The sequence below is a fragment of the Solanum lycopersicum genome, chromosome 12, assembly GCF_036512215.1.
Source record: "Solanum lycopersicum chromosome 12, SLM_r2.1".
NCBI lineage: Eukaryota > Viridiplantae > Streptophyta > Magnoliopsida > Solanales > Solanaceae > Solanum > Solanum lycopersicum.
In genome coordinates this window covers 5,885,441-5,911,752 of record NC_090811.1, presented here as the reverse complement: position 1 = coordinate 5,911,752, position 26,312 = coordinate 5,885,441, and the positions used below count along the sequence as shown (strand labels likewise).

Genomic DNA, 26,312 nt, shown 5'->3' with positions numbered 1-26,312 from the left:
ACATATCAACTTGATTTTATTTATTTTAGACATTTCATATCGCACAAAGATATAAAGCTAAGTGAATGATGTGATGGGTCCCAGGCCCATATTATAAAGTCAGTGAAAATAATGTCTTCACAGCACTAATAAAAGCTCTGATTCGTTTAGCAAAAAGAAAAAAATGGTTCCACTTTTTAGAGTTTAGAAAATACTAAAAAGATTAACTTTATTATTATGAAAGAAAAAGGTTAATGTAATCGTTTTGATATTTGTGGTCATATATAATTGTGGTCATATAGCAGCTCTCTTTAAAACACACCAAGATCTTTTAATTAAAGGACAGGTACCAAGAATCTGTTCATTCCTCAATAATGGAATAATAATTGGACAATATTTAATTTGAAATCCTCATTAATTAGACATTGTAAATGTAGGAAAAGAAAATAGTAAAGATAGGAAAGACAGACAAAGTGTAGTAGTAGGATTGCTTCATTCTTAATCAAATGTCTCATATTCGAATTTCTGATTTAGATAAAAAAATTGTTGGGAGCACTATATTCAAGAGAGTTCTGTAGAGCTCTAATACGAGAGTTATGAACACCTAGTAAGAAATAAAAAAAAAAGATTTAACCAAATGAAGTGACTACATCAAGGACCTTAATAATCTCAATCTTATTCTTGAAAAAGGATCAATTTATCTCTTTGTTCAAAGATGAAATCTCTTGAACGTGTCAGATAAGCTAAGTCTAAATATATTTAAAGAATGTCACTCCATAGACAATTCACCCACCCCACCCTCTTGCACTTCAATAGGGACCCGACCTTGAACCTGACCCTGACCATGACTATGACTAGAGACCAAACTCCTAACTAGCTTAATTTTTCAAGGATACAGAATACAGACAAACAGAGAAAAATAGATTAAAAGAAGTAGAAGCTTTGCTTCCTCCATTGGTTTTATTTTACTATGGAAAAAAACACACAAGAACTATATAAATCTTCTTCACATTATTGGCCAAAATATCATATAATTATACTGAATGATCCATCCAAACATCTTTTACATAATTTAAAGGTGTCATCCCTTATGCATCAATTTATCACTACAGCTATGACAATCTGTCTTTCCTGATATGATGAGAACTACAATAATATTTCATCACTGTCATGAATTTCAAATCATACAAACCACTAACAAGACATATTATACACCATTCCCTAGCTCAAATACGCAATTATTAAATAAGTACAATCCATAATATGCGTCTAACTGAGATTGGAACCTTGCAGACCCCAAATCATGGCTGATGCAGCAGAATTCTCTGCATCTTTTACACGCGTCTTCTCATCTCCCATCACAAAAACCACGCCTTTAGCTACTGCAACTTGCACTGAACAAATAAACCTCCTATCATGAGAAGGGCCTACCTGTTTCTCAATTCTGCAAACATCGTAAAGCAAACAATGAGGAAACTCAATCACAGTTCAAACATGTTTACCAAGTATTCAGTTAAGTGGTGTCTGTAGCTTAATAGCCAAACACTTGATGGATAATAGCCCATCCGTCTCCCTACTAAACTTAAACACAAGAGTTGGTTCATTAGCTAGAATTCAAACTCGTGACATGTGCCTATTACACATCCCCAGCTGTACTACCTTCACTGTTAAACAAAACTCCTAGAGGCTCGTTAACGTACATCTAACATCCATTTATATCATACTTGATCCTTTATACTCTTGTATCCAGATTACTACCAACCTATTCTACACAATCATATCATGAAGACTACTTTTACTATAACTATCAAAGTAGTTATTTCAAATTAAGAAGTTACCATTCTTTCTAGAATGGAATACGACGAAAATGTTGCAACATAAACTGGTAGGAGGGCGTACAGTTTTGCACCTAATGATTCAGTTTGCAATGTATAGAGTAACGACTTCATCTCAGTTGGAGAAAAAAAATTTAACCTGTAAGTTGGAGCGGGCCATTTCTTTCTTCCACATAGCTCATTCAGCTTCTGCTTTGCTCCTCCAAACTCAGTGTTTGGTTCGACTTCAAGATCCAGCTTACTAGTATGATTACAGGCCAACTTTGTGATTGCAGACTTTGCAGCGTGAAGTTTAGCATTTTCCTTGTTCTCAGAAGTAGCGGAAACAACAAATTGACCATCAACATAAACACTAGCTATGTCTTTCTCTTCTTTTCTCCAATGCTTTATATCAACATGTTTCCCGTCCTTCTGGCAAAGCTCATACAGCATAGTTACAGGCTGTGGTTGTTGTGCAAGCAAGTCCAGTGTGATAATCGGCTCGAGGAGGCGATTAATTTTCTAACACAAAATGAAACTAAACTAATCAGAACAACGGGATAATCTGCAAGACAAGATACCCGAATTTCTAGGTCGAAAAAAAACAAAACTGGATTGGTTTTTTCTAATAATGAAAGCTGAAAAGACGGAAAAACATTCCTTTCATGTGAACTTACCGTTTTCTTTTTCGATACATAACAATTTCAAATCCCAATTAGTAAATTTGAAACACATATCTCTCTCATACACATAACTTAATAAACCTTTATTAGTTAGGTGACATGAACATATTTCATTGTAAACACATCTAAAATGACATTCTACGAAAGGAAACCTAAATATATATATATATAATTCAGCAAATTATGCAACAATAATTCGAAAATATATCCAGACAAAGGAGACACAACTAACCTTCCAGAGAAGCTTCAGATCAAAGTGCATATCCACATATACAGCTGCCACCACTGACTCCACAATATCAGCCAGTACCTTCGGGGCCTTCATTACTCCTCCGTGTACCTCCGCCTCCTCCTCCTGTTCTACTGCTATCACGAATTCCTTCACCTAATATCCAAATCCAAATTTTTAACTCTCTCAATTTCATTATTCCTAAAACAATCAATTCAACCCAAACTAATAATTTCACACAAAAATACTTGCTACAATCAAATCCTAACCATAAAAAAAATAAAAAGAACTATCCCGGCATATCAATTCTAAATTTAATATTCATAGATATAAAATGTACCTTTTCATCGAGGGTAGTAGTGTTGTGGCGAACAAATTTATAAAGAGAGTGCTTAACGGCGACTCTCGCAAGCTTTTCAGTGCTAACATTAGCAGAGCGGAGGAGAGAGAGTTGCCCAGGGTCAAGTTCAGGGTAAGTCAAATAAACAAAATTCGATATAGCTAAGCCAAGAGCAGCATCGCCGACGAACTCAAGGCGTTGATACGACGGAGAATCGGTGCAGGAAGAGTGCGTAAGAGCTTGTTCGAGAAGTTTCTTATTCTTAAAATTGTAGTCTAAAATCTCCTCAACTGCCCTTATGGATGCCGCCATATCTGTGATGATATAGTCATCGTCGGGAATTAATGCGATGCTCTTATTGATTGGATTTGTCAGAATGACGCAAGATTCCGGTGACTCCATCATAATCCGGTGGGTCAGCGGTACTCTGTTTTGATGATGATTGTGCAGAAAAAGTGATTTGTCAGTACTTTGAATGAACTGCATTGTAAAAAGGAGAGGGTTTTTAGGATTTTAGGGGGAAAGACCAATGTTTGATTGAATTGTAACTTTGGGGTATTTTTTCGTCTCAATTTATAGGACACAGTTTAAATCTGATAACTAAAATTTGGAAAAAAAATCTTTGACCATATTTATTGTTCTTCCAATTTTGTCTAAATTCATATAAAGTAAATTTGTAAAGTTGTGTACATTCATTAAAAAAATATTTAAAGACATAAGTTAAATTATTATTCTTTTATGAAAAAGGCATAAAATCATTATTAAAGTTGCTTCAAATTTTCAAAAAGATATCTTAATTTTGCGGATGTCTTATTACCTCATAAAACTATTTAAATTCACAATAAATATACTTTTTTGATTAATTTTAACACCACTCGTATCGTCACGAAATTTGAGCGCGTGAAGAATTGTTCATACTGCTTCAGACAAACGTAAAATTGTCACGTGGCACTCCCAATTTGACTTATTTTAAGAAAAAAATACAAAACCCCATGTATTAATTTTTTTAAAAGCTTTATTAAGAATAGTTTTTAATTTTTAATTTTTTTTTCATATTCTCTACCATCATTAGCTTGCCCATGTTTCTTGGGCATCTATGTCTTTTTTTATTTTTTTCTAAACTAATATTATTGTGTTCATTCTTATTCTTTTTTATTTTGAAATACAAAGTAGTAGTGATTTTATTCCTCCTACAAATCAAGTTTGAAATTAAGAAATAGTGAAACAATGGAAAACTCAATTTGGGAGTAAGAAGTTGGAGAAGGAGGTGATCTAAATATCAGATTTTGACTTGGTAATATTTTGAATATTTAAATTTTAATTATTTGACAATATTTATTTTCATAAATAATTTAATAGGTGATAGTTTGACAAATAATTAATAATGCTGCCGAAAAATTTCGTCCCACAACAGTGGGTATCGCGATTGTTCTTCTGGAAGAAGGACTGACAAAGATACAGAAGTGAGGCAAAGAAGAAGAACGAGAACCAGATAAAAAAAGGAAAAAGAAAAAGAAAAGCAAAGAAATTAAATAAAAATAATTAAAAATTACTTTTAATACGTGTTAAGTGACTATTAGTGTGTGACTTACAAATCTTTGTACACAAGTGGTATTGACTGAAAAATGGGGTATATATACTATTGTGAAATTATTCAATGGGGTAATAGGAGACCCGCAAAGCTAAGATGTTTTTTTAAAAATTCGAGACAACTTCGATGGTGATTTTATATCTTTTCTCTTCTTTTATTAATGGAAAAGAACCAAAGAACTATATAAAATGTCTAAATATTACATTTATTTATCTATTTTACTAAAAAGTATTTGGCTACTTATAACTTTGAAAATAACAATTTTATTTTTATTTTCCTTTTAAAATTTATTTATTACGTTGGATGAAATAAAAGTTTTATTTTATTAAATTTTAGCAAAATAGTCTGATGGATCCTTATAGTTATATAAGTTTGTATCATGAACCCTCTTACTTCATATTTTGTCAAGTGAACTCTTAAATTCAAATAAAATAAGACTTTCAGACCCCTCCAATTATGTGTGTAAGTCACTCTCTCTAACAAAATGACATAGCATATCCACACCATATAAATTAACGTCATGTCATAATGTCACATCAGATAATATCGACCAAATTGTTAACTAATAAATTTTCTATTTAAAATATAAAATAAATATATTTCTCAACTTTCCTTCACCTCCACAACCACCATTAGAAATCTCATCACCGTCTTCATTTCTCTAATTCCTTTCGTTCTTCAAGACTTTCCTTCACCTCCACAACCACCATTAGAAATCTCATCACCGTCTTCATTTCTCTAATTCCTTTCGTTCTTCAAAAAATGACAATGAAGTTTTCTTGATTGGTAGCATTTAACCAATTAACTTGAATTAACAACTTTTTCTTAACATTGGATCTTATGACAGGTTTTTGAGGCTCGAAGAAGAGGAACATACAAAATCAAAACCATAGAGCAACGTAAAAAAATCTACTTGCTCTCCTCTCCACTTCTCTTCATCGTCCATTCTTTATTACTATGGAAATCTATCACAGACCAGAGTAAAATCGTCTTTGACTATCTTTTTGTTCAACATCTAAACTTTTATTGACATCGCTAAAACTCACTCTAACGGAGGTTCAGTAGACAAAATAGGCGAAGATGTAGACGAAAATGACGTCGCAAGGGACACCGAAATCCATATCATTCTAAAAGAAAAGGGAGAATTGAACCTCTATTTTTTGCAGTAACTCAAGAAGTGTATAACTTGACAGTAAATGTAAGATTAAATACTTCAAAACATAATATCAGGATCTTGAACACGATAATCTTACATAGAGATCGTTAAGAGTATATACCTGATTACAAATACATCATCACAATGAAAAGTGGAAGCGTTAGTTGTAAATTAGCTTTTACCTCTTTGCCCTTACTTTATGTTATCACAACCGTCAGCGATGAAATTATTGTTGTGATAACCCTAATGGGTGGAGGGAGGACCAATTTATAGAGGTTATGATTTAATCAGGTACGTTCATCAAGTAAACAGTGTATGGACGAGATCTATTCCTTATTAAATATTATTTATGGTATTACTTGGGTTACAAGTAAACATGGGCTATAACTAAGAAATAATTAATAATAATAATAATAATTCTTATAGTAAAATCATAAATGGATATTGGAGATCCTTAATCTATAGAAGAAAAAGATGGGTATCCATAGAACAAGAAAAAAGAAAGAACATGAAAGAAAAGAACGACCAAATTGGTGATACTATTCTTATTATGTTTAACCTATGCATATATAAGCCAAAATAATAAATAAATGGGGTGATAAAAATCTAATAAGATAATTGATATCAACAAATTAATAATCTAAAATCAATTCAACTTAAGTATCCACTTTCGCCATGGATTCGCTTATTGATAGAATGTATGCCTTCACTTAATAAGTAATGGACCAGGTCCCTTACTTCACTTCAGAAAAATACCAGAAAGTTAAATGCAGTAAAATCAACACAATGATTTTACGTGGAAACCTCCTTGCTTAAGGGAGTAAAACCACGACCTGTCTCACAGGATTTTCAATCGTTTTAACTAATCTTCAAAAGCAAAAGCGAAACACGATTACACCAAACGTAAGAAAGAGTTATCAATCTTACCGTTAAGCAATAGTCCTCTATTGCTCAACAAGCCTAAGTAGAAAAACAATATACCCACTAAGCTATCCCACCTGGACAACCTAGACTTCTAACACAACACACCAATTCCTTTATAGAGTTAGGAGTGGTTTACAATTTAAGAACAAGAGAATAAATTCCTAAACAACTAGACGAAAAGCTCAAGATGTTGCTATTGTCCTTGGAATAATTCTGCCTTTGCTTTGTGTAGCCTTTGCAAGATTTCTTGAAAAGTTTATATCAAGTTGCAAAAACTACTCACAAATGTTTAGGAAAGTTCCTTTTATATGGGCAAGTCACTTTTCTAAACATCTTTGCCATTGGCTGGAAAGGTCACACTTTTCTGATGCCATCGGGAAGTGTGCACCTACTTTCTGTACCGTCTCCAGCTGGCAGTCGACTAGCTCATCATCATGAGAGCCTGGTACCTCTACTAGGTCCCTGAGTTTGTTTCATCTGCAATACTTCAAACAAGACACCTGCAATACTCAAGTAGAAAACCCGGTACCTTTATGAGGTCCCTAAGTTTGTCAAATCATCAAAACTACAAATAACATTCTCCCCCTTTTTGATGATGATAAACAATGATATGATCTGAGATCTTCACCGGAATTGTTCCCCCTGACAGTGTATTCTCCCTTACTGTATATTCCCCCTTATTTAGGTACTAACAGATTACTTCCCCCTTATTTAGCTACTAACAGTTTACTTCCCCCTTTTGGCATCATAAAAAAGATATGCAGTAAACCATTGAGTCAACATAAATACTGAGCAAGATCAGAGCGAATAAGCAATCAAACAGTAGAGGAAGAGCAATCGCAAAAGAACATAGAAAGAACAGCAAAGGAATAAAGTAACCAACATGCCATTATAAAATAAATACATTAAAGACAAACTAAAAATCCATCAACACGATGATCAACCACACAAAAAAATGACACAGGAAAGGATTGATTGACAATTTAGGAAGAGGAGGGAGTTTGAGATAGGGACTGGATAACAAGAGTGAGTCGTGCATTGGCAACATCATTATCCTTGATGGCTTTTTCTTGCAGGGCAGTTATCTTCGCCTTCAACTCATTGTTCTCTTTCTCCAGAGCTTGTACAACTGAAGAACCAGGTCCCTCACTCTGTGCAGTAAGCAGCTTTGCTTTGAGTACAGCAATTTCAGCCTCTTTACTACTCAACCGCACAGTGAGTTCTTCAATCTCATGTTTAAGCTGATCCAGGTCCTCAAGAAGTTGAGCCATCTTGCTTTTTGGTAAGCCTCTGCCTTCAATACATTCACATTCAAACAAGGTATGCTCAGAGATAGTTTGTTTAACTGTCCCCACCTTTCCAACACTAAGAGGAATCTGAAAGTGCTTGAATACTTCAGTGAGAAAGTATTCATACCCCATTCCATGTACTCCTTTCCTCTCAATAACTGTTTTGTGAATGTGTTCAATCATGAGACTAGGAAGGCTTAGAGCCTCAAAGCTGCACAGCATCTCCATTACGTACAAGTCAGCAGCAGTAGCAAGTGTTCTCTTTTCTGTGCGAGGAAGAACCACTTTGTTGATGAACTCGAAGACCAGCTGATAATCACTCTTCATAATTTTCTTATAGATCCCAGCAACCTTAGTTGTGGGAGTCTTAGAAATCATGGAGGCAAATTTTGAAGAGCAAGTATTGTTCAGCACGGACCGGGTACCCTCTGTAGGCACTCTGAGGATTCTGCCCAACACCACCTCATTCAAAGAAATAGCAATATTGTTCACACATGTGAGGAGACTCCCATCTTCCATGAATTGAATATTGTAATAGAATTCATGAACCTCTTCTTCATGGAGGATGGGGGATTTCTTGTTTAATAGGTGCAACCAAGATTGGATCTCCACCATGTCATGTAGAGAATCCATGCCCGGAAGAGTAATAATCCCCATATCAAACACTTTTCCAGCGAGAACTGCTTGTTTCCTTAGACTGTCAACTACTTCCTGCAAGTTGACATTCTCAACTTTCCTGGCTTGAGGACCAGGTCCCTGTGTCCGCTTTCTCTTTTTCTCAGATCTCTTTCCTTTTGACTGTGACTTTTCAACCTTCCTTGTAACCCTTTCCCTTTTCTTTTCTGACTTCTTCTTGTTATTTTTCTTTTCAACATCTTCTCCCGACAACTCAACCAATTTTTCTTTAGGTATCCTAAAATTTGATACCTTGAAGGTTCGTGCACTTTTGACTGCAGCAGCAGAGCGTGCGCTTGCCTTCAAGGCATCTACCATCAATTTTTGTGCAACAGACCTTGTATTAGGTCGTCTCTTAGGAGCCTCCTCCACGACCTTTTCCTTCCCTTTTCGACTCTCCACCTTCCATTTTAATGGTTCTTCCTCACTTGCAGATTCAGATGAAGAGGAAGAAGAGTACCGCCCTAAATCGAGGGTTTTATCGAAAATGGGTTGAGAAGGCCTTACCTCTTCTCTTTCTAGGGCGTCAGTATGTTCTGCTCTGGCCTCCTCTCTCATCATTGCCAGGCTCTCAATCACGAGTTCCTCACTCGCTGCCAGGATATTAGACTCGAAAGCCCTGTGTTTTGGTAGATATCCCTCAAACATGTTGTCAGGCAACATTTCTTCACATGGACCAGGTACTGTAGAAGTGTTTAGATCGATGGAGAAGAAAGGGTTATCCGGAGTATGTTGAGGAATGGGTGGGGGAGGAAGGCTGGCTTGAGCAGGTGTTGGAGAATAGAATGCAAGGGGCGCAATTTCACTAAGTGCATCCAACATTTGCTTAGAAGAAGATGAAGAGGAAGACATGTTTGTGATACTAGAAGGGTTCATTGAAGAACAAAAAGAAGAGGAAGACAGATTTGCCTTTGAATGTGAGAAGTCTTGTGATAGATGAGAGAGATAAAGTTAAGAGATGGATGAGAGTTTCAAGAAGAAATGACCCCTTTTTAAAAGAAGTGAAAGGGTGCCAGGTCCTTGATTAGATGCATCGTTTGAGGGAGAAACGATTGGACTGATCGGTCAGAGTAACCGATGACTGACACGTGGCATTTTCAACGGTCAAAATTTTTAGTTTAAATTTAATGTAAAAATGCTAACCTGGACAGGTACCAGGTACCATGATAGAGTTTAACTTCATTCCTTAATTGTTCTAGTCTCTTCTTTTGCTGAGCAGGTCCCTATTGAGAGTATACCTACGAAAGATACAAAAAGTGATCTTGTTCAAATATTTAAGATTCACACAAAGGATACCTGCACTGCAATTCTAACCATCAAGGGAGTTCTACTGTTGGAGGCTAAAAGCATCACTTGGAGATCAACATCCCCAACTTTAATCGATTTCTCTCAAATTGATCCTTGCTGAGAGCCTTGGTGAAGATGTCTGCAATCTGTTCCTCCGTTGGACAGTATGTGAGCACAATATTACCCTTCTCAACATGATCTCTCAAACAATGATGTCTGACATCAATGTGCTTTGTTCTCTTATGATGAACTGGGTTCTTTCCCATACTCACAGTACTAGTGTTGTCACACATGAGAGGAATTGCTTTGATGTGGATTCCAAAATCTTCGAAGTGTTGCCTGATCTACAGCAATTGAGAAAAACAGGCTGCAGTAGCTACATATTCAGCTTCAGTAGTTGAAAGAGCCACAGAGTTCTGCTTCTTGGTGCCCCAAGAGATAAGTGATGATCCAAGGAAATGATCCATTCCAGAGATGCTCTTCCTGACAACTTGATAACCTGCAAAATTAGCATCTGCAAAACCAACCAGATCAAAAGTATCACCTGCAGGATAAAAGAGAACCAGGTCCCCTGTTTTCTTCAAGTACCTAAAAATATGTTTTGCAGCCTTCAGGTGTGAACCACGAGGACATGCTTGAAACCTGGCACACATTCCAACTCTATACACAATATCAGGTATGCTAGCAGTCAGATATAGCAAGGAGCCAATGATTCCTCTGTACATTGTCTGATTCACAAGGGGATCAGATTCTTCTACTATCATCTTGGAATTAGTTCCCATAGGAGTGTCAATAGGTTTGGAAGCAAACATATTGAATTTCTTCAGCAGCTCTTTGATGTACTTCTCCTGGCATATTGAAATTCCATTTGATGATTGCTTGATTTGCAGCCCCAGGAAGAATGTCAACTCACCCATCATACTCATTTCAAACTCCCTTCCCATCAGTGATGAGAATTCTTCACAGAGATGTTCTGAAGTAGCTCCAAAAATTATGTCATCCACATAAACTTGAATGATAAGCAATTCTTGTTCTCTTTTTAGCAAGAACAAAGTATTGTCTATCTTGCCTCTTTTGAAACCATTCTTCAGCAAAAACTTTGACAACCTTTCATACCATGCTCTTGGAGCTTGTTTCAGACCATATAGTGCCTTATTCAATCTAAACACATGATTTGGTAGCTCTGTATCTTCAAAACCAGGAGGTTGCTTAACACTCCGGAAATGAAAAATGCCAAAATAGGAACAAGGATGGATATTATTAGAAATTCCCAAAAAAAATCATATTCGTAAAGCAGGAACATAATGTATCTTTAAAACCAGGAGGTTGCTTGACATACACCTCCTCTTTGAGATCTCCATTCAGAAATGCACTATTCACATCCATTTGATACAGCTTGAATCCCATAAAAGCAGCAAAAGCTATTAAAATTCTAATAGCTTCCATTCTAGCAACAGGTGCAAAAGTCTCATCATTGTCAATTCCTTCTTCTTGATTGTATCCTTGCACCACCAACCTGGATTTATTTCTAGTAATAACTCCATTTTCATCAAGTTTGTTTCGGAATACCCACCTGGTTCCTATTATTGTTCTGCCTTCAAGTCGAGGAACTAGGTACAATACCTTACTTCTTTCAAACTGATGAAGTTCTTCTTGCATAGAATTGATCCAGTCTGCATCACCTAATGCTTCTTTAACATTCTTAGGCTCAATGGATGATATGAATGCTGAGAATGCAACTAGATTTCTTGTTTTTGATCTAGTTTGAATTCCAGAATTCAAGGGAGAAATGAGATCATCAAGAGGATGTGATGAACTATGCTTTCATCCTGACCTTGCAGTAGACTGATTTGGCAGATCATCATGATCCTTTTCATCAGGAGTGGCATCATCTTCTGGGGAGTCTGATGTACTCTGGCTGGAGTTTTGAGTAGTACCAGGTACCCTATCATCCTGTTCAACCTCAGCATCCTCTTCAGGTAGACTGTGATTCTGATCATCACAATCATTTTTCAGTTGTTGATCTGCATCAGTTTCAGCACCTTCAATCTCATTGGATTTTAGCATTTTGAGCACATCATCATCATCATTTGATCCATCATTCTTTAAGCTTCCGTTTTCATCAAAAACAACATGAATTATTTCTTCAATGCATTGTGTTCTTTTGTTGAATATTCTGTAGGCTTGGCTGGATGAAGAATATCCAACAAATACTCCTTCATCACTTCTGGGATCAAATTTTCCCAGATCATCCTTCCCATTATTCAGCACAAAACATCTGCATCCAAAAGCTCTAAGATAGTTCAGCATTGGCTTCCTGTTGTTGAGCAGTTCGTATAGAGTCTTATTCAACACAGATCTTATTAGACACCTGTTGGTAACATGACAATCTGTGTTAACAGCTTCAGCCCAGAAACTTTGAGGAAGATTTGATTCAATAATCATAGTTCTGGCAATGTTCACCAAGGTTCTGTTCTTTCTCTCAACTACTCCATTTTGTTGAGGAGTTCTTGGAGCAGAGAAGTTGTGGCTTGTACCATTTTCCATACAGAATCTATCCAGTGTTGAGTTTTCAAACTCTGTACCATGATCAGATCTAATGCTGCAAACCACTTGATTCAATTTCGTTTGAATCATTTTGAAGAATACCACCAGCTCATCAGCTGTATCTGCCTTTGATCTCAAGAATCTCGTCGAGGTGTATCTTGAATAGTCATCAACAATCACCAAAATATACTTCTTGCCATTTCTGCTTTGAACCTTCAAGGGTCCACAAAGGTCCATATGAAGCAGCTCTAAGGTTTTTGATGATGTTACCCGATTTTTGGGCTTGAATAATGATTTGATTTGCTTTCCTTTAACACAAGCTTCACATATTTTATTTTCAGCAAACTTCATTTTGGGCAACCCTCGAACCAGGTCCTTTGAAATTAACTTATTCAATAAAGATGAACTCACATGTCCCAGCCTACGATGCCAGAGATCAGCATTTTCATTTTGAGCACTGAGACATGTTAAGTCATCTCCATGAGAGATTTCAAAGTTTGCCACATACATATTTTTACTTCTGTGCGCAGTGAGAATTACCTTGTTTGTAGTTAAACTCACCACAGTGCATTTCTCAGAAGTAAACTTGACCTCATTTCCTTTGTCACAGATTTGTGACACACTTAGCAAGTTGTACTTCAACCCATCCACATGGTAAACATTGTCAATTGAATCTTCAAGAGATCTTCCTACTTTGCCAACTCCCAGAATGTACCCCTTCTTGCCATCACCAAATGAGACACCTCCTCCTTGGAGGGTCTTGAGTGAGAGGAAGTTCTGTACATCACCAGTCATATGTTTAGAGCAGCCACTATCCATATACCAACATTGACTGTTGCTCTTCTAACTCACCTGCACCAAAAATCACTTGTTAAGCTTGGGAACCCATTTCAGCTTGAGTTCTTAGTAGGCAGACAAAGGAGTGATCAGATTGTACTTGGTCCAATATGGTAGACTTTGAAGCTTTCTAACAAAAGACATAGGAGCAGGAACAGATTTTTTCTTTGAAAATCTGTGAGTTGAGACAGGCTCTGTAGGACCAGGTCTCTCTTTTGGTACATTTTGTCTTTCAGCATAATTAGAGTATCTTTCACACGAGTTTCTCCAGCTAACACACTCATTCTTCAAATGTCCGTTCTTACCACAATGAAGACACAACAGATTGTCAGACACAAACACATACTTACTGTGAGGATTATAAGGAGGACTTATGTTCAGACTTCCTAGTCCTTTCTTATTGAAATTACTCTGATTTGTCACATTTGACAGCAACTTTGAGGATTTGGTCCACTTAAGAGAATTTTCAAGCTCTTCCTTAAGTTTCACAATATCCTGTTCTAATTTGTTACTCTTTTCAAGTGACAGACTAAGATTTTTCTCAGAGTTTTTCAATTTTTCTTGAATTTCAACTTGCAGACTATTTGACTTTCCATTCAGCTTTTCAGCTTCTTCAGTAATCTGACACAACTGGTTCTTAAGTTCAGAGTTATTTAACTCTAGAGACACCATTCTTGACATTGTGTCTCAAATTGACCTTTGTTTTCAGTTAAAATTTCAAGTTCAGCATTTATGGTATCTCTTTCAGATGTTAACTCTATCACAGAATCTAGCATGACTTTTGCCAAGGTTCTCAATTTTTTAAGAGAATATTTATCCAAGTCATTTTTCATGTCAAGAACAGTTACCTGATTGTCCTCTTCTTCATTTTCTGTGTGTGCCATGAGAGCAAACATTTCATTGAAGACAGTTTCCTCCTCATGCACAGCAACCATAGACACATCTTTTGGCTCACCAGGATCTTCTAAATCACCAGGATCTTCTGAATCACTTGAGGAATCCCCCCATGCAGTAAGAGCATTTTTGACAACCATATCAACTGCAGCTTTACGATCTCTGTTACCAGGTACCAGGTCCCTTCTGTTTTCTTTGTCACCCATGTGTTTTTTATGTTCCTTGTTTTCATTCTTGAGCAAAGGACACTCTCTGATGAAGTGCCCAGATTTTCCACACTTGTAGCAAGTATCACCTTGAGCAGCATTTCGAGTCCCATTTGTTCCTCTTTTATAAATTTTGTTTTTTCTCACAACCTTTTGAAATCTACTGATGAGATATGCCATATCATCATCATCACTTGAATCTTCATCTGATTTATACTTCAACATCAATGACTTGTCCTTCTTGGCTTCCTTTTTTGACAAATCATAGTTTTGATTCATCTCATGTGTTTTAAGATTACCAATCAAGGCATCCATGGTCAGCACCTTCAAGTCCTTGACTTCTGTAATGGCATCAACTTTGCTCTCCCAAGTCTTTGGAAGAATTCGAAGCACTTTCCTGACTTGTTTGGTCATGCTTATAGGTTCACCCAGACTTCGCAGCTCATTTGTAATGGAAGACAACTTGGTGAACATGTCATGTATTGTTTCTCCTTCCTTCATTTTGAAGTTCTCATATCATGAGGTGAGCATGTCAATCTTAGATTCTTTGACTTGTTCAGTTCCTTCATGTGCAGTCAACAAGCAATCCCAAATTTCTTTAGCAGACTCACAGGCTGACACTCTGTTGTACTCATCAGGTCCTATCCCACAGACCAGAAGAGTTTTAGCTTTGAAACCCTTTTCAATCTTTTTCCTGTCAGCATCATCATATTTCTGCCTGGGCTTTGGAACAGTAATGGTCTTTTTTCCATCCTTTTATTCCATCATTGGAACAAAGGGTCCATCTAATATAATATCCCATAACTCGCTATCTTCAGCCATGAGGTAATCGTGCATTCTAACTTTCCACCAACTCTAGAAATGTCCATTGAAACGAGGAGGTCTGTGTGATGACTGACCTTCTTCGAGGTTAAGTGGAGCTGCCATTCTAGAACAAAATCACTTCCTTGGTGTTAACCAAATAGGTAGTGCCCGCTCTGATACCACTTGATAGAATGTATGCCTTCACTTAATAAGTAATGGACCAGGTCCCTTACTTCACTTCAGAAAAATACCAGAAAGTTAAATGTAGTAAAATCAACACAATGATTTTACGTGGAAACCTCCTTGCTTAAGGGAGTAAAACCACAACCTGTCTCACAGGATTTTCAATCGTTTTCACTAATCTTCAAAAGCAAAAGCGAAACACGATTACACCAAATCTAAGAAAGAGTTATCAATCTTACCGTTAAGTAATAGTCCTCTATTGCACAACAAGCCTAAGTAGAAAAACAATCTACCCACTAAGCTATCCCACCTGGACAACCTAGACTTCTAACACAACACACCAATTCCTTTATAGATTTAGGAGTGGTTTACAATTTAAGAACAAGAGAAAAATTTCTAAACAACTAGATGAAAAGCTCAAGATGTTGTTGTTGTCCTTGGAATAATTCTGTCTTTGCTTTGTGTAGCCTTTGCAAGAGTTCTTGAAAATTTTTTATCAAGTGTCAAAAACTACTCACAAATGTTTAGGAAAGTTCCTTTTATATGGGCAAGTCACTTTCCTAAACATCTTTGCCATTGGCTGGAAAGGTCACACTTTTCTAACGCCATCGGAAAGTGTGCACCTACTTTCTGTACCATCTCCAGCTGGCAGTCGACTGGCTCATCATCATGAGATCCTGGTACCTCTACTAGGTCCCTGAGTCTGTTTCATCTGTAATACTTCAAACAAGACACCTGCAATACTCAAGTAGAAAACCCGGTACCTTTATGAGGTCCCTAAGTTTGTCAAATCATCAAAACTACAAATAACACTTATCAATCCAAATCTACTCCTCTATAGCCGAACTTCTTAATCATTCTCTTCCATGGCTATCAATCGCAACATCAGCTTCAACTTTCATCACGGATCCAAGATGGACTAGGGCTTAAGATTGTGACAATGGCTAGAGTTTTGGGAACGATGACGTAAGGGGGGGTTAGGGACGATGACTATGATGAAAGGAGGGGTTGGGGACGATAACGATGACAGAAGGCAGGGTTGGGGACAATGACAATGACGAAAAGGAAGGTTGGGAACGATAACGATAAAAGAAAGAGGGGTTGGGGACGATGGTGAAGGGAATAGTTAGGGATGGTAACGATGACAGAAGGAGGGTTTGGGACGATGACGATGACAAAAGAAAGGGTTGGGTACGATGACAATGGCGGAAGGAGGGGAAAGAAGTTCAATTTTTTTTCTTTATATCTTTATTATTTAGTTAGTTTTCTAAAGCAAATTTATTGCTTCATTCTCTTTTAGAATGTGGATATCACGCTTTATACTGAGTCGCAAAAAAATATCACATAAGTTCGGTCAAATGTTAGAGGGGTAAGGTTTTGATTTGTTGCATATAAGAGAGTGGATTGAAGAAAAAAAGAGAGTGTATGGCGGGTGGTTTCAAAGGAAAACGAAAGAATAAGTGTGGTGCGTGATTTTATTGAAGAAGAAGAGAAGAAAGTTCAGGGTTAGAGATGAAAAAAGTGTTGGAGAAGAGAAAGTGGAGGTGCATGGGTGAGTGGGGTGGGGTGGGAGAGGGTGGATGAAAAATTAAGTTTTTCTTTTGATAAAAAATAATATTTCAAAATAAAATATAGTGTATTTATTCGCTTGGAAGCATGTATATATATCCACATTTTTTCAACTCAACAATATTTATGTTACATAGATTTGTCAATGGTCAAAGAGATATCAAATATTGTGTTTTAATTAGTTTGAGGGTCTGATTGATAATGTATAGAGTAAAAGGATTTAAAATACAAACTAATACAATTATAAATATCTATCAGATCATTTCTCCAATTTTAGATAAACCATGTTATAATTCAAATTTAATATTGAATGTTTTATAGAGGGATACAACAAACGAGCCTCCTTTGATTGCTTGTATATTTAAAATTTCTAAGACTTACAATACCAAGGTAATGATGAATCATAGTATTATTGTATATAATAATCCAATCTCTATTGGTCTTTATATGTGTATATTTAGGTAATTATGCATCATAACATGATTTGAAAACATGCTTAACTAAATTTTGAGATTTGTAGAAACAAAACAAAATATAACAGAGCTTAAGTGGGATAGTTCTATGAGGGCCAGTTTGAAAATAGTAATTAGTGTATATGGGGCAGGAAGGGGCGAATTAAGGTCTTTCTGGATTTATGCGGGTATGATATTGCCCCGCCCTACCTTATTTTTATCTCAAAATGGGCGGCATTTTTTTTTACTTTTTTCTACAATATAGGGGTATCTTTGGCCTTTTTTCATTTATTTATTTTCAAGTTATTCTAAAAAATAGTGCAATTTATAGCCTAAAAATGTAAATTTCATTAAAAGAAAGGTAAATATGAAAAAACATATTTATTTTGAACTTTGAACAATTCGATCATTTTAAATAATGAAAAAAGCTCAAATGTGCACTTAATATGAAATAGAGGGAGGTAAAGTTGTGTTTATTGAAAATGTACCTCAAATTATACCTATATACTTGTTGTCTGCAGTGCTCCCAATTAAGTACACTATCAATGACATACACAAGATGTTTGCTATATTTTTTTTGGAGCACAAAGGAGGAAGGAAGAAGTAGAAATTGTTTTTCCTGATCAAAGTTGTTGTACTAAAAATAGAAGGTGGGATGGGCTTTAGGTGACATATCTAAAACTCTTTTTGCTAAATTATGGTGGAGATTCAGAACAGTAGCTTCTCTTTGATCGAATTTCATATGAAATAAATACTACAAAAAGCTAAAGCCTACTGAAGTAATATGAAAAAATGGCACTCAAATTTGTAAAAAATGTTAGAGGTTAGAGATCAATTGGATGAATACATCTATGGGAAGCAATGAGAGGTGATGCACTCTTGGGAAGATAACTGTCCAAGATTAGGTGCTATTAAAGTTACTAATACAAATGTTGTAAGAGCTAACATTGCAGAAGACTTGAGTTTTTTCATGCAACCTACTGGTTGGAATAGAGACAAGCTTCAGGAATATCTACCAGAAGCAATAGTAGAGCATGTTATTAGAATGATGAACTATAATGCTAAATCATATCTTCCAGATAATCTTTGGTGGATGAAAACCAATTCTGGAAAATTTACGATTAGTAGTGCATGCTTAAGTGGAAATCAGACAAAAATGACAGCAAACGGAAGACAATGATTATATTTGCACTAAAGTAGTTTCATATAAAATTGCTTTCTTATCATGGAGGGTACGGAAATATAAGATCTAGTTGATGAGATGCTAAAATGAAACAAGATCAATTTAGTTTCCGAGTGTAGATGTGAAAATGCTCAAGAGGAAACTGTTGTTTACTTATTTATTACTGGAGAATTTGCTGCTTCAATTTGAAATTGTTATGCTAGAGCAGTGGGATTACTTGGGCCTTTCATTCAGATTCAGCAGTCCATTAAAAAATGGTGAAACCTAATAAGTTGTGCTAAGCTCTATCCTATTGTACAGGCAATCCTTGCCTTTGTTTTCTGGAAGATGTGGAAAAGAAGAAATGTTATTCATCATGAAGGAAATATGACAAGGGGAAGGGTCATTCAAGAGATCAATAGTAATCTGGTGAAGCTAGTGAAGTTGAAATATCTTTGGATGAAAGAACACCAAATCATTTGTCTCAACTGATTCATTATCTTGAGCAATATAGAACTTTTATTAGATCACATTTGGTGAGATGGGTGAAATTTAACGCTGGATGGTTTAAATGTAACACTGATGAGGCAAGTAGAGGTATGGTGAGATGGGTGAAATTTAACGCTGGATGGTTTAAATGTAACACTGATAAGGCAAGTAGAGGTAACCCAGGAGAGAGCTCTGCAACTTTTTGTTTGAGAGATGCTAATGTGGATTTGATATATGTTGAATCAAGAAGATTAGGGGTAACTAACAACTTATGTGCAGAAACTACAACTATTCAAGAAAGTGTTAGATTCTGTATTGAACAACAAAGGAGTCCAGTACTAATAGACTTAGATTTACTACCTATGAAAAATATGATTGATGATAGATAGGAGACTCCATGAAAGATTAGAATGAAGATGAAATTAAATATTGAAAGAGTAAAGGGATAGTGCATTTTACCCTCACCCTTAGGGAAGGCAAAGCAATGCACTAGGCAATTTTTCAGGTAATGAAGTTTTTTTCTTTAGCAGGGATAGAAGATCTAAAATAATTTTTTCCAAGAGTTACCATTTCAAGCTAGAAGGTTACTCAACATTAACAAACAACAAATCCCACAACTAAAGTTCAACACATTCAGAAATAGGGAGCTAGATTGATGTTAATTATTCAAATTGTCAAACGGGCGGACAAATGCGTCACACAAATTCAGAAGCAAAGATTCAATACAATAAAATTTCAAACTACATGGAGCTATCCTTTTGATTGATTAGACCAGTGTACAAATAAAAAATTTACTAATGGTAGTATTAATATTGTGTTAGGCTCATTTTATTATAAATTTTTGTTTGAACAAAAGCTAATTAAATTCCGTTGATTTCTGTCTTCAGCTCTAAGGAGAAAAAGTTAGAAATACCTTTTGAGTCATCTTTTACTTTGTATAGAAAAGCTGATTAAATTCAACTTCATCTTGAATTTTGATTTCATAGCGTCTGGTAAGAGCTATGAGACCGCTAAACTTGGAATCGATCTAGACAATCATCTCAATCTTGCATTTAAGATTCAAGTTAGATCTAGCTAACTATTGAAGTTTTAGACTTGTAACGAAGAGAAGTTCAAGAAGAGTTACCTTCACGATTTTCAAAACCGGCGAACTTGTCTTACTCCGGCGTGGTTGATCGAGAAGTTGTGTTTTGGCATTACCAGCTCAATCTTTGTTGTCTTTTTGTTTTTTTAGGCTGATGTGGTGGGCTTTTGGGCCTTAGCCCATCAGCCTTTTAGTTTGTTTATATACATATTTGAGGAGCTATAAAACTCGAGCCTTTGACTCTTTTTGAAAAAAAAGAATATTCTAATAGTCATTCAATCCCTCTGTTCCTATTTACATGTCATCTTTAGTAAAAATATGTTTCTTAATATTTCTTCTATTCAATAATAGTTATCCATTATACTATTTTGAGATTTCTAACTATAGTTGTCTACTTTAAGAAATCAACTAATAATTTTACGTTTAGTTCCTAATTTACCCTTACAATTAACGGAAAAGGGCCAAAAATAACCTTGGACTATTTGAAAAGGTCTAAAAATATCTCTCATCCATCTATTGGGCTAAAAATACCCCTCTATCCACTTTTTTTTGTCCATCCCTACCCTTAAAACTAACATCCACTTTTAGAAATATTATTATCACGGAAAAGGGCCTAAAATACCCTCTAAGTGTTGGAAATGGTACAAGATTACCTTCCATCCACCTATTAGCTCCAAAATACCCTTCTCACCCACCTATTGGGTCCAAAATACCCTTGTCATCCACCTTTTGGTTCAAAATTGACCACTTATTTAACGATTTTATATTTAAACTATTTAAATATTTTTTTAAATATGTGGCGCTCAACTATTTATTATAATTTAACTTATTAGTATAATTTATAAATCAATTCACTACCACCCATTACTAATTAAAACCCTCCAAATTAATAAATCCGTCACATTATTAATGCAACTACATAAAAGCAATTGTCAATTGAGTGTTTTTAGGCGAAAATATCTATAGAAGTAAATTATCATACATCCAAGTGTCTAAATAAAAATAACCGATAAACTTAAAAGTCTGACTATGTTCATCTTATATAATTATTCTTATGTCTCAATTATGTAATGTTATTTCATAGGTAATTTTTTTCAAAATAATATACTAAAGGTTTTAAAACAAATCATAAATATTTATAAAATTATATTTTAAAAAAGTGCATGAATTAATTCGGGATGTATTGCTTCTTTACCTTTAATCATAAATTTTTATTTCAATCTTGAAAGAGAATCCTACTGAAAGTATCCTCCTAAATGAGCTCTCAACGTAAGTTTAATTGGGGCTTCTATTCGGACTCGAATAATTTTGGATGTCATTTTCAGGAATATATAATTTCATCGTGTTTTAGTAGTGTTTATGACGACTTTGATATTATAATTGGATTATTAATTGGATGAGTTTAGTTAGTAATGAGTGGGTTGTGGGTTGATTTATAAGTTATATTAATAAATTAAATTATAACCAATAGTTGAACGCCAAGTATTTTAAAAAATATTTAAAGAGTTTAATTTTAAAACAATTAAAGAAGTGGTCAATTTTGAACCCAAAGGTGGATGACAAGGGTAATTTGGAGTCAACAGGTGGATGAAAAGGATATTTTGGAGTCAATAGGTGGATGAATGGTAATTTTGTACCATTTTAAATGTTTCAAGGGTATTTTAGGCCCTTTTCCGTTATTATTATTAGTATTTGTTACATGTTATTTCTTATTGGATAAATTAAACCTCAACCCATTTAATTTTTTCCTACCAATCCATTGTAGTGAACATGACTCAAACCCAATTAGAAGATCCATTAAAAATTAAATTGATTTAGTTTTTCTCCCTTAACCTCAAACCTCTTTCTTCCCTTTTTTCTTATTCAAAATTTTCATGATAAAATTCAATCAAAGCACACAATTTCAGTTGCAAATATGAGTCCAAGTACTTTATGAGATAGTACCATCAGCCCATGTAACCTTAATGTCGCCATCTTTGAAGCCAATTGTACTTCCAAAGAGGACAAATCAGAATTTTCAACTTCGTCGGATCATCAAGTTACACAGGTGATAGTTAAAAAGACGGTGTCGATTCAGGTGGCAAGAACTAATGATCTCCTCATTTGGGTGATTTACCTATCTAAATGTTGTGGTTTTGTCCTTTTGATCTCCTCATTTAGGAGACTGGATGTTTGGGCTTAGAGAGATAGATTCAATCAATTTAATTTTTACTGGGTCTTCTAATTGGTTTGGATCATGTTCACTATAATGGGTATGTAGGAAAAAAATTATGATATAATTTATCCAATAATAAAATGACATGTAACAAATAATAATAGAGAAAAGGGTTAGAAATAACCTCAACTTTGTTTTATTGTTTGACTATGCCCTTACTGTTAAAATTGAGTTATATTTACCCCCTATCGTCACTAAATTCACCATTTATGCCCCTCAATTGGTGGAAAGCCCCAAATTAATTAAAATTACAATTTTATTTAAATTATCCACCACGCGAACCGAATATACAAATCCATTTTTGTTCATCTTCATCTTTAAACACCTAATCATTTTCAAAAATAACAAAATCATCCAATAGAACCCAACAATATAAAAATGTAATAATGACTACAATCTAAAACCCCAAGAACACAACAATGACTAAATATAAGTAATCAGAGCATTATTTTCCAGTCAGATCTTAAAAATTGTCGAAATTACTGTAGCTTGGAGCTTTAATTTGTCGTTGCTGATTTCCTTCGATCTTTCGGAGTTGGAATATCGCTGAGTTGGGTGGACACAGTTCGCAATGTGGATCTAGAAGAAGAAGAAAAAGTGGGTTCTGGTTGTTTCAGATTGTTTTTTTTATTAGTTGTTGATGGGTAGTGGCTCGTCAGAAATGGAGATGAGGAGAAGAGAGGATGGTGGTGTCTTGGAGTCTGAACAGTGGTGGTGGTTGTTGTTTGGCTGCTGAAAGAGGAAGCGTGTTTGGTTGAAGACCCTCCAACTTATACCATTTCATCTCTATTATCTTCTCTACTTGTGGACAACTGTACTGCTGGTGGAAGAGAAATTCCGGCTAAGATTACAGCGGCGCAGGTGTGGCTATATTCTTGTAGCAAAAAAATTTGTGTGCTTTTGAATTACTCACTGACTAATCTTGAGATGGAATTGTAATTAGATCTGGAGAGTTAGGATGAGATTGGGTAAAAATAAAAGAAAATACTTCATTATAAAGAATAATGATGATTAAAAAAAAAGATGAATAAGGCTAACAAAGTGGATGTAAAAAGAGAAATGAGTTTTTCTGAAAAAAGAAAAGAGGAGAGAAGATGTAAAAATGGGTTATAATATTAGGTATCCAGGGCGGGTTAAAATTGTGTAATTTGATTTATTTGGACTTTCCATCCAATTGAGGGGCATAAATGATGAAATTAGTGACAGTAGGGGTAAAAATAACTTCATTTAAATGGTAAGGGAATAATCAACCAATAAAACAAAATTAAGAGGTATTTTTAACCCCATAATAATAATAATAATAATAATAATAATAATAATAATAATAATAATAATAATATATTTTTTTTAAAAAATGGTTGTTAGTTTTAAGTGTAGAGATGAACCAAAAAAGTGGATGGACGGGTATTTTAGTCCAATAGATGGATGAGGGGTATTTTAGACCTTTTCAAATAGTTTAAGGATATTTTTTGCCCTTTTCCATACAATTAATTATAGTCATAGTTTTATAACATTTTTAAAGATGTTATATTATTCAAAGAGTAATATAGTACAATTACCCTTATATTTGTAATTTCTTAAATAATGTGTAAAGTCTATAATAGACCACTATTATTAACAAAAAGAGTAATTGTCATTTCATAAGATTAATACATAATAACACTATTCTTCTTAGTTTACCTTGAAAGCTATTAATCTTGAAAGTATGAATTTGTCCAATATAGAAAATCTAAATGCTTAATATGTTTGGTCAAATTAATTGAGTGAAATAAATTAATTTATGTTCATTTATTGAAAACTTGATTTTAAAAGAAAACCAAATAAGAGTGGTAAACTTAGTTTATCAAGTGATATGAAAGTCATTTAAATAGGAAAGAAAGGAGTATTACTTTTGGTTTCCGACATTTCAAGTTATATTTTACCTTGTCAAATACTTCGTAACTTATTTTAAATTATTTTTTATATTTGTCAAACATTTTTACAAGTCAAAAATCAAATTTTAAGTCAATTCAAACGTGCTCTTAATTTAGTTTTTGAGAAATAATAAAAAATATCATTGACTGAAATTTATCTGAAAATTAAATTAAAAAAAAGTATTTGACCTCAATTTATTGATATGCTCTTTCTGTCCCTATTCAGATAATTAGTTCAGATTTTGAGAAAGAAAGTATCTTAAATGAAATTTATTAATATATTCTTAGACAATTATATGATTTATAATTCAAAGAATTATACAAGAAAAAATCTTGCAATTTATTGATATACTCTTTATGTCTCAATCTGGGTGACTTATCTCAGATTTTGAGATTATTAAAAAAAAATAAAAAATTGATCATAACTTTTTAATACACTCTTTCTTTCCCAAGTTATATATATAACTTAGTTCAGAGTGTAAGAATTAAACAGAAAAATATCTTTGACCACAATTTATTGATATGCATTTTAAATTATTAATTTTTATTACTTAGAACCCTTATTATTTCCAAAATAATTTTTTAAAAAACATAAAAGACTGTGTTTTCAATGTACAATTAAAAGAAAGAAGTTTGACTATTGAAATTTAAATTATATCATATCAATTGTGATAGAAAATATAGTATGTATATGATAAATTTCCCTCATATAATATTTTTATTTAAAATTTATATATCAAAGCAATTTATTAAGGAATTCTTAATATCATTGTATTCCAAAATTCGATTTTGAAGAGTTACTTTGAACTATAACTATTTTTCATACATTTTCTAAATATTATGAATTATTAATATTGTGGCTTAAAACACTTCGTCATAGTTTTTAGATGTGTAAATTTAATTTCAAATTTTTTAGAGATTTTAAGTTCAAATCATGATCAAATTATAAGCTTTAACATTAGAAAATCAAAGATTCAATATAAATTTGTTATAGGAAATAATTGATAAAACCAATTGATTTGATATTTCCATTTCAAAGTAATTTTTAAGTATCATCAACAGATTTTCTTTCATTATTTGATATATTCATAGAAATATTGATCGAACTTTTTGTCTATCAATAAAATCCTCTATAAAACAAAAATCATTTGTTATTTTTCTCAAATATTTTTTTATTTAAATCTAAATAAATTAGAAGTTTACCTACATATATAGTTATTTTGTTTCACCATCAAGAGTAAATGTATGCTATAAAAGAGGTTTCAAGGTCTAGACAAGGTGTTACAAGAAAATAATCATGGGTTAAATAAGTTTTATTTACAAAAAAAGATTTTAATAATATATGCCTTTTATTTTCTAAGCCAAAAGCAATATTTGAGTGATTTAGTTGGATATTCCATAAGTTGAGTGTTACTATTTTATTCTAAAAAAAACAAAAGTGACTTTAATAAAATATTTTCATAAGCTAAATGATCATGTAAAAAAAATAATGTAACGACCTATTTAGTCGTTTTGAGCAGCAGATTTTATTTCTGGAAAAATAGGCTGAGACGACGGAACCCACGACGGAACGTCATGGGCACGACGGACCGTCGAGGATGTCTCGTCCCAAAACACTTAGAAATTCTGAAATTTGGGGGCTGAAATCGACTCTCTGAACTCTGTGACGGACCTGCAGGACGGACCGTCACAGGCACGACGAACCGTCGTGATCCACCATTTCAAAATACTTCAACTCTTGAGAATTTGGTACAGGGAACGATTCTCTGAACGTCGTGATGGAAGTGCAGGACGGACCGTCGTAGGTACGACGGGCCATCACAGACTCCTTAAGGAAATCGAGTCTCTGAAGAACCTACATGACGAACCGTCGCGGGCGCGACGGGCCGTCACAGGTTGCGTAATCCCAGTCGGAGTCGGATTTCTGATTAAGTTTTAAAGGGGCGTTTTGGACTATTCCTGCTATAATTATATATTTCGTGGGTTTATA

The 26,312-nt window shown here is 34.4% G+C and overlaps 1 protein-coding gene across 1 annotated transcript; it reads right to left on the bottom strand.

Annotated features, from left to right (window-relative positions):
- Window positions 1-971: 971 nt before the first annotated feature.
- On the bottom strand, window positions 972-3,700 carry LOC101267583 (ribonuclease 3-like protein 2). The gene is made up of 4 exons (XM_004251869.5): window positions 3,046-3,700; window positions 2,709-2,861; window positions 1,954-2,315; window positions 972-1,423 (listed from the first exon to the last, which is right to left on the bottom strand). The coding sequence occupies exons 1-4, from the start codon at window positions 3,529-3,531 to the stop codon at window positions 1,249-1,251; spliced, it is 1,176 nt and encodes a 391-aa protein (XP_004251917.1). The 5' UTR covers window positions 3,532-3,700; the 3' UTR covers window positions 972-1,248.
- Window positions 3,701-26,312: the final 22,612 nt, after the last annotated feature.

What these genes read in the sequence shown, in the direction of transcription:
- LOC101267583 (XM_004251869.5), bottom strand. Translation starts at nt 3,531, where the DNA reads ATGCAGTTCATTCAAAGTACTGACAAATCACTTTTTCTGCACAATCAT. An exon ending in CTACTACCCTCGATGAAAAG is followed by an intron (nt 2,862 to 3,045) that starts GTACATTTTATA and finishes TTTGGATATTAG; the next exon opens with GTGAAGGAATTCGTGATAGC. An exon ending in ATCTGAAGCTTCTCTGGAAG is followed by an intron (nt 2,316 to 2,708) that starts GTTAGTTGTGTC and finishes ATTTTGTGTTAG; the next exon opens with AAAATTAATCGCCTCCTCGA.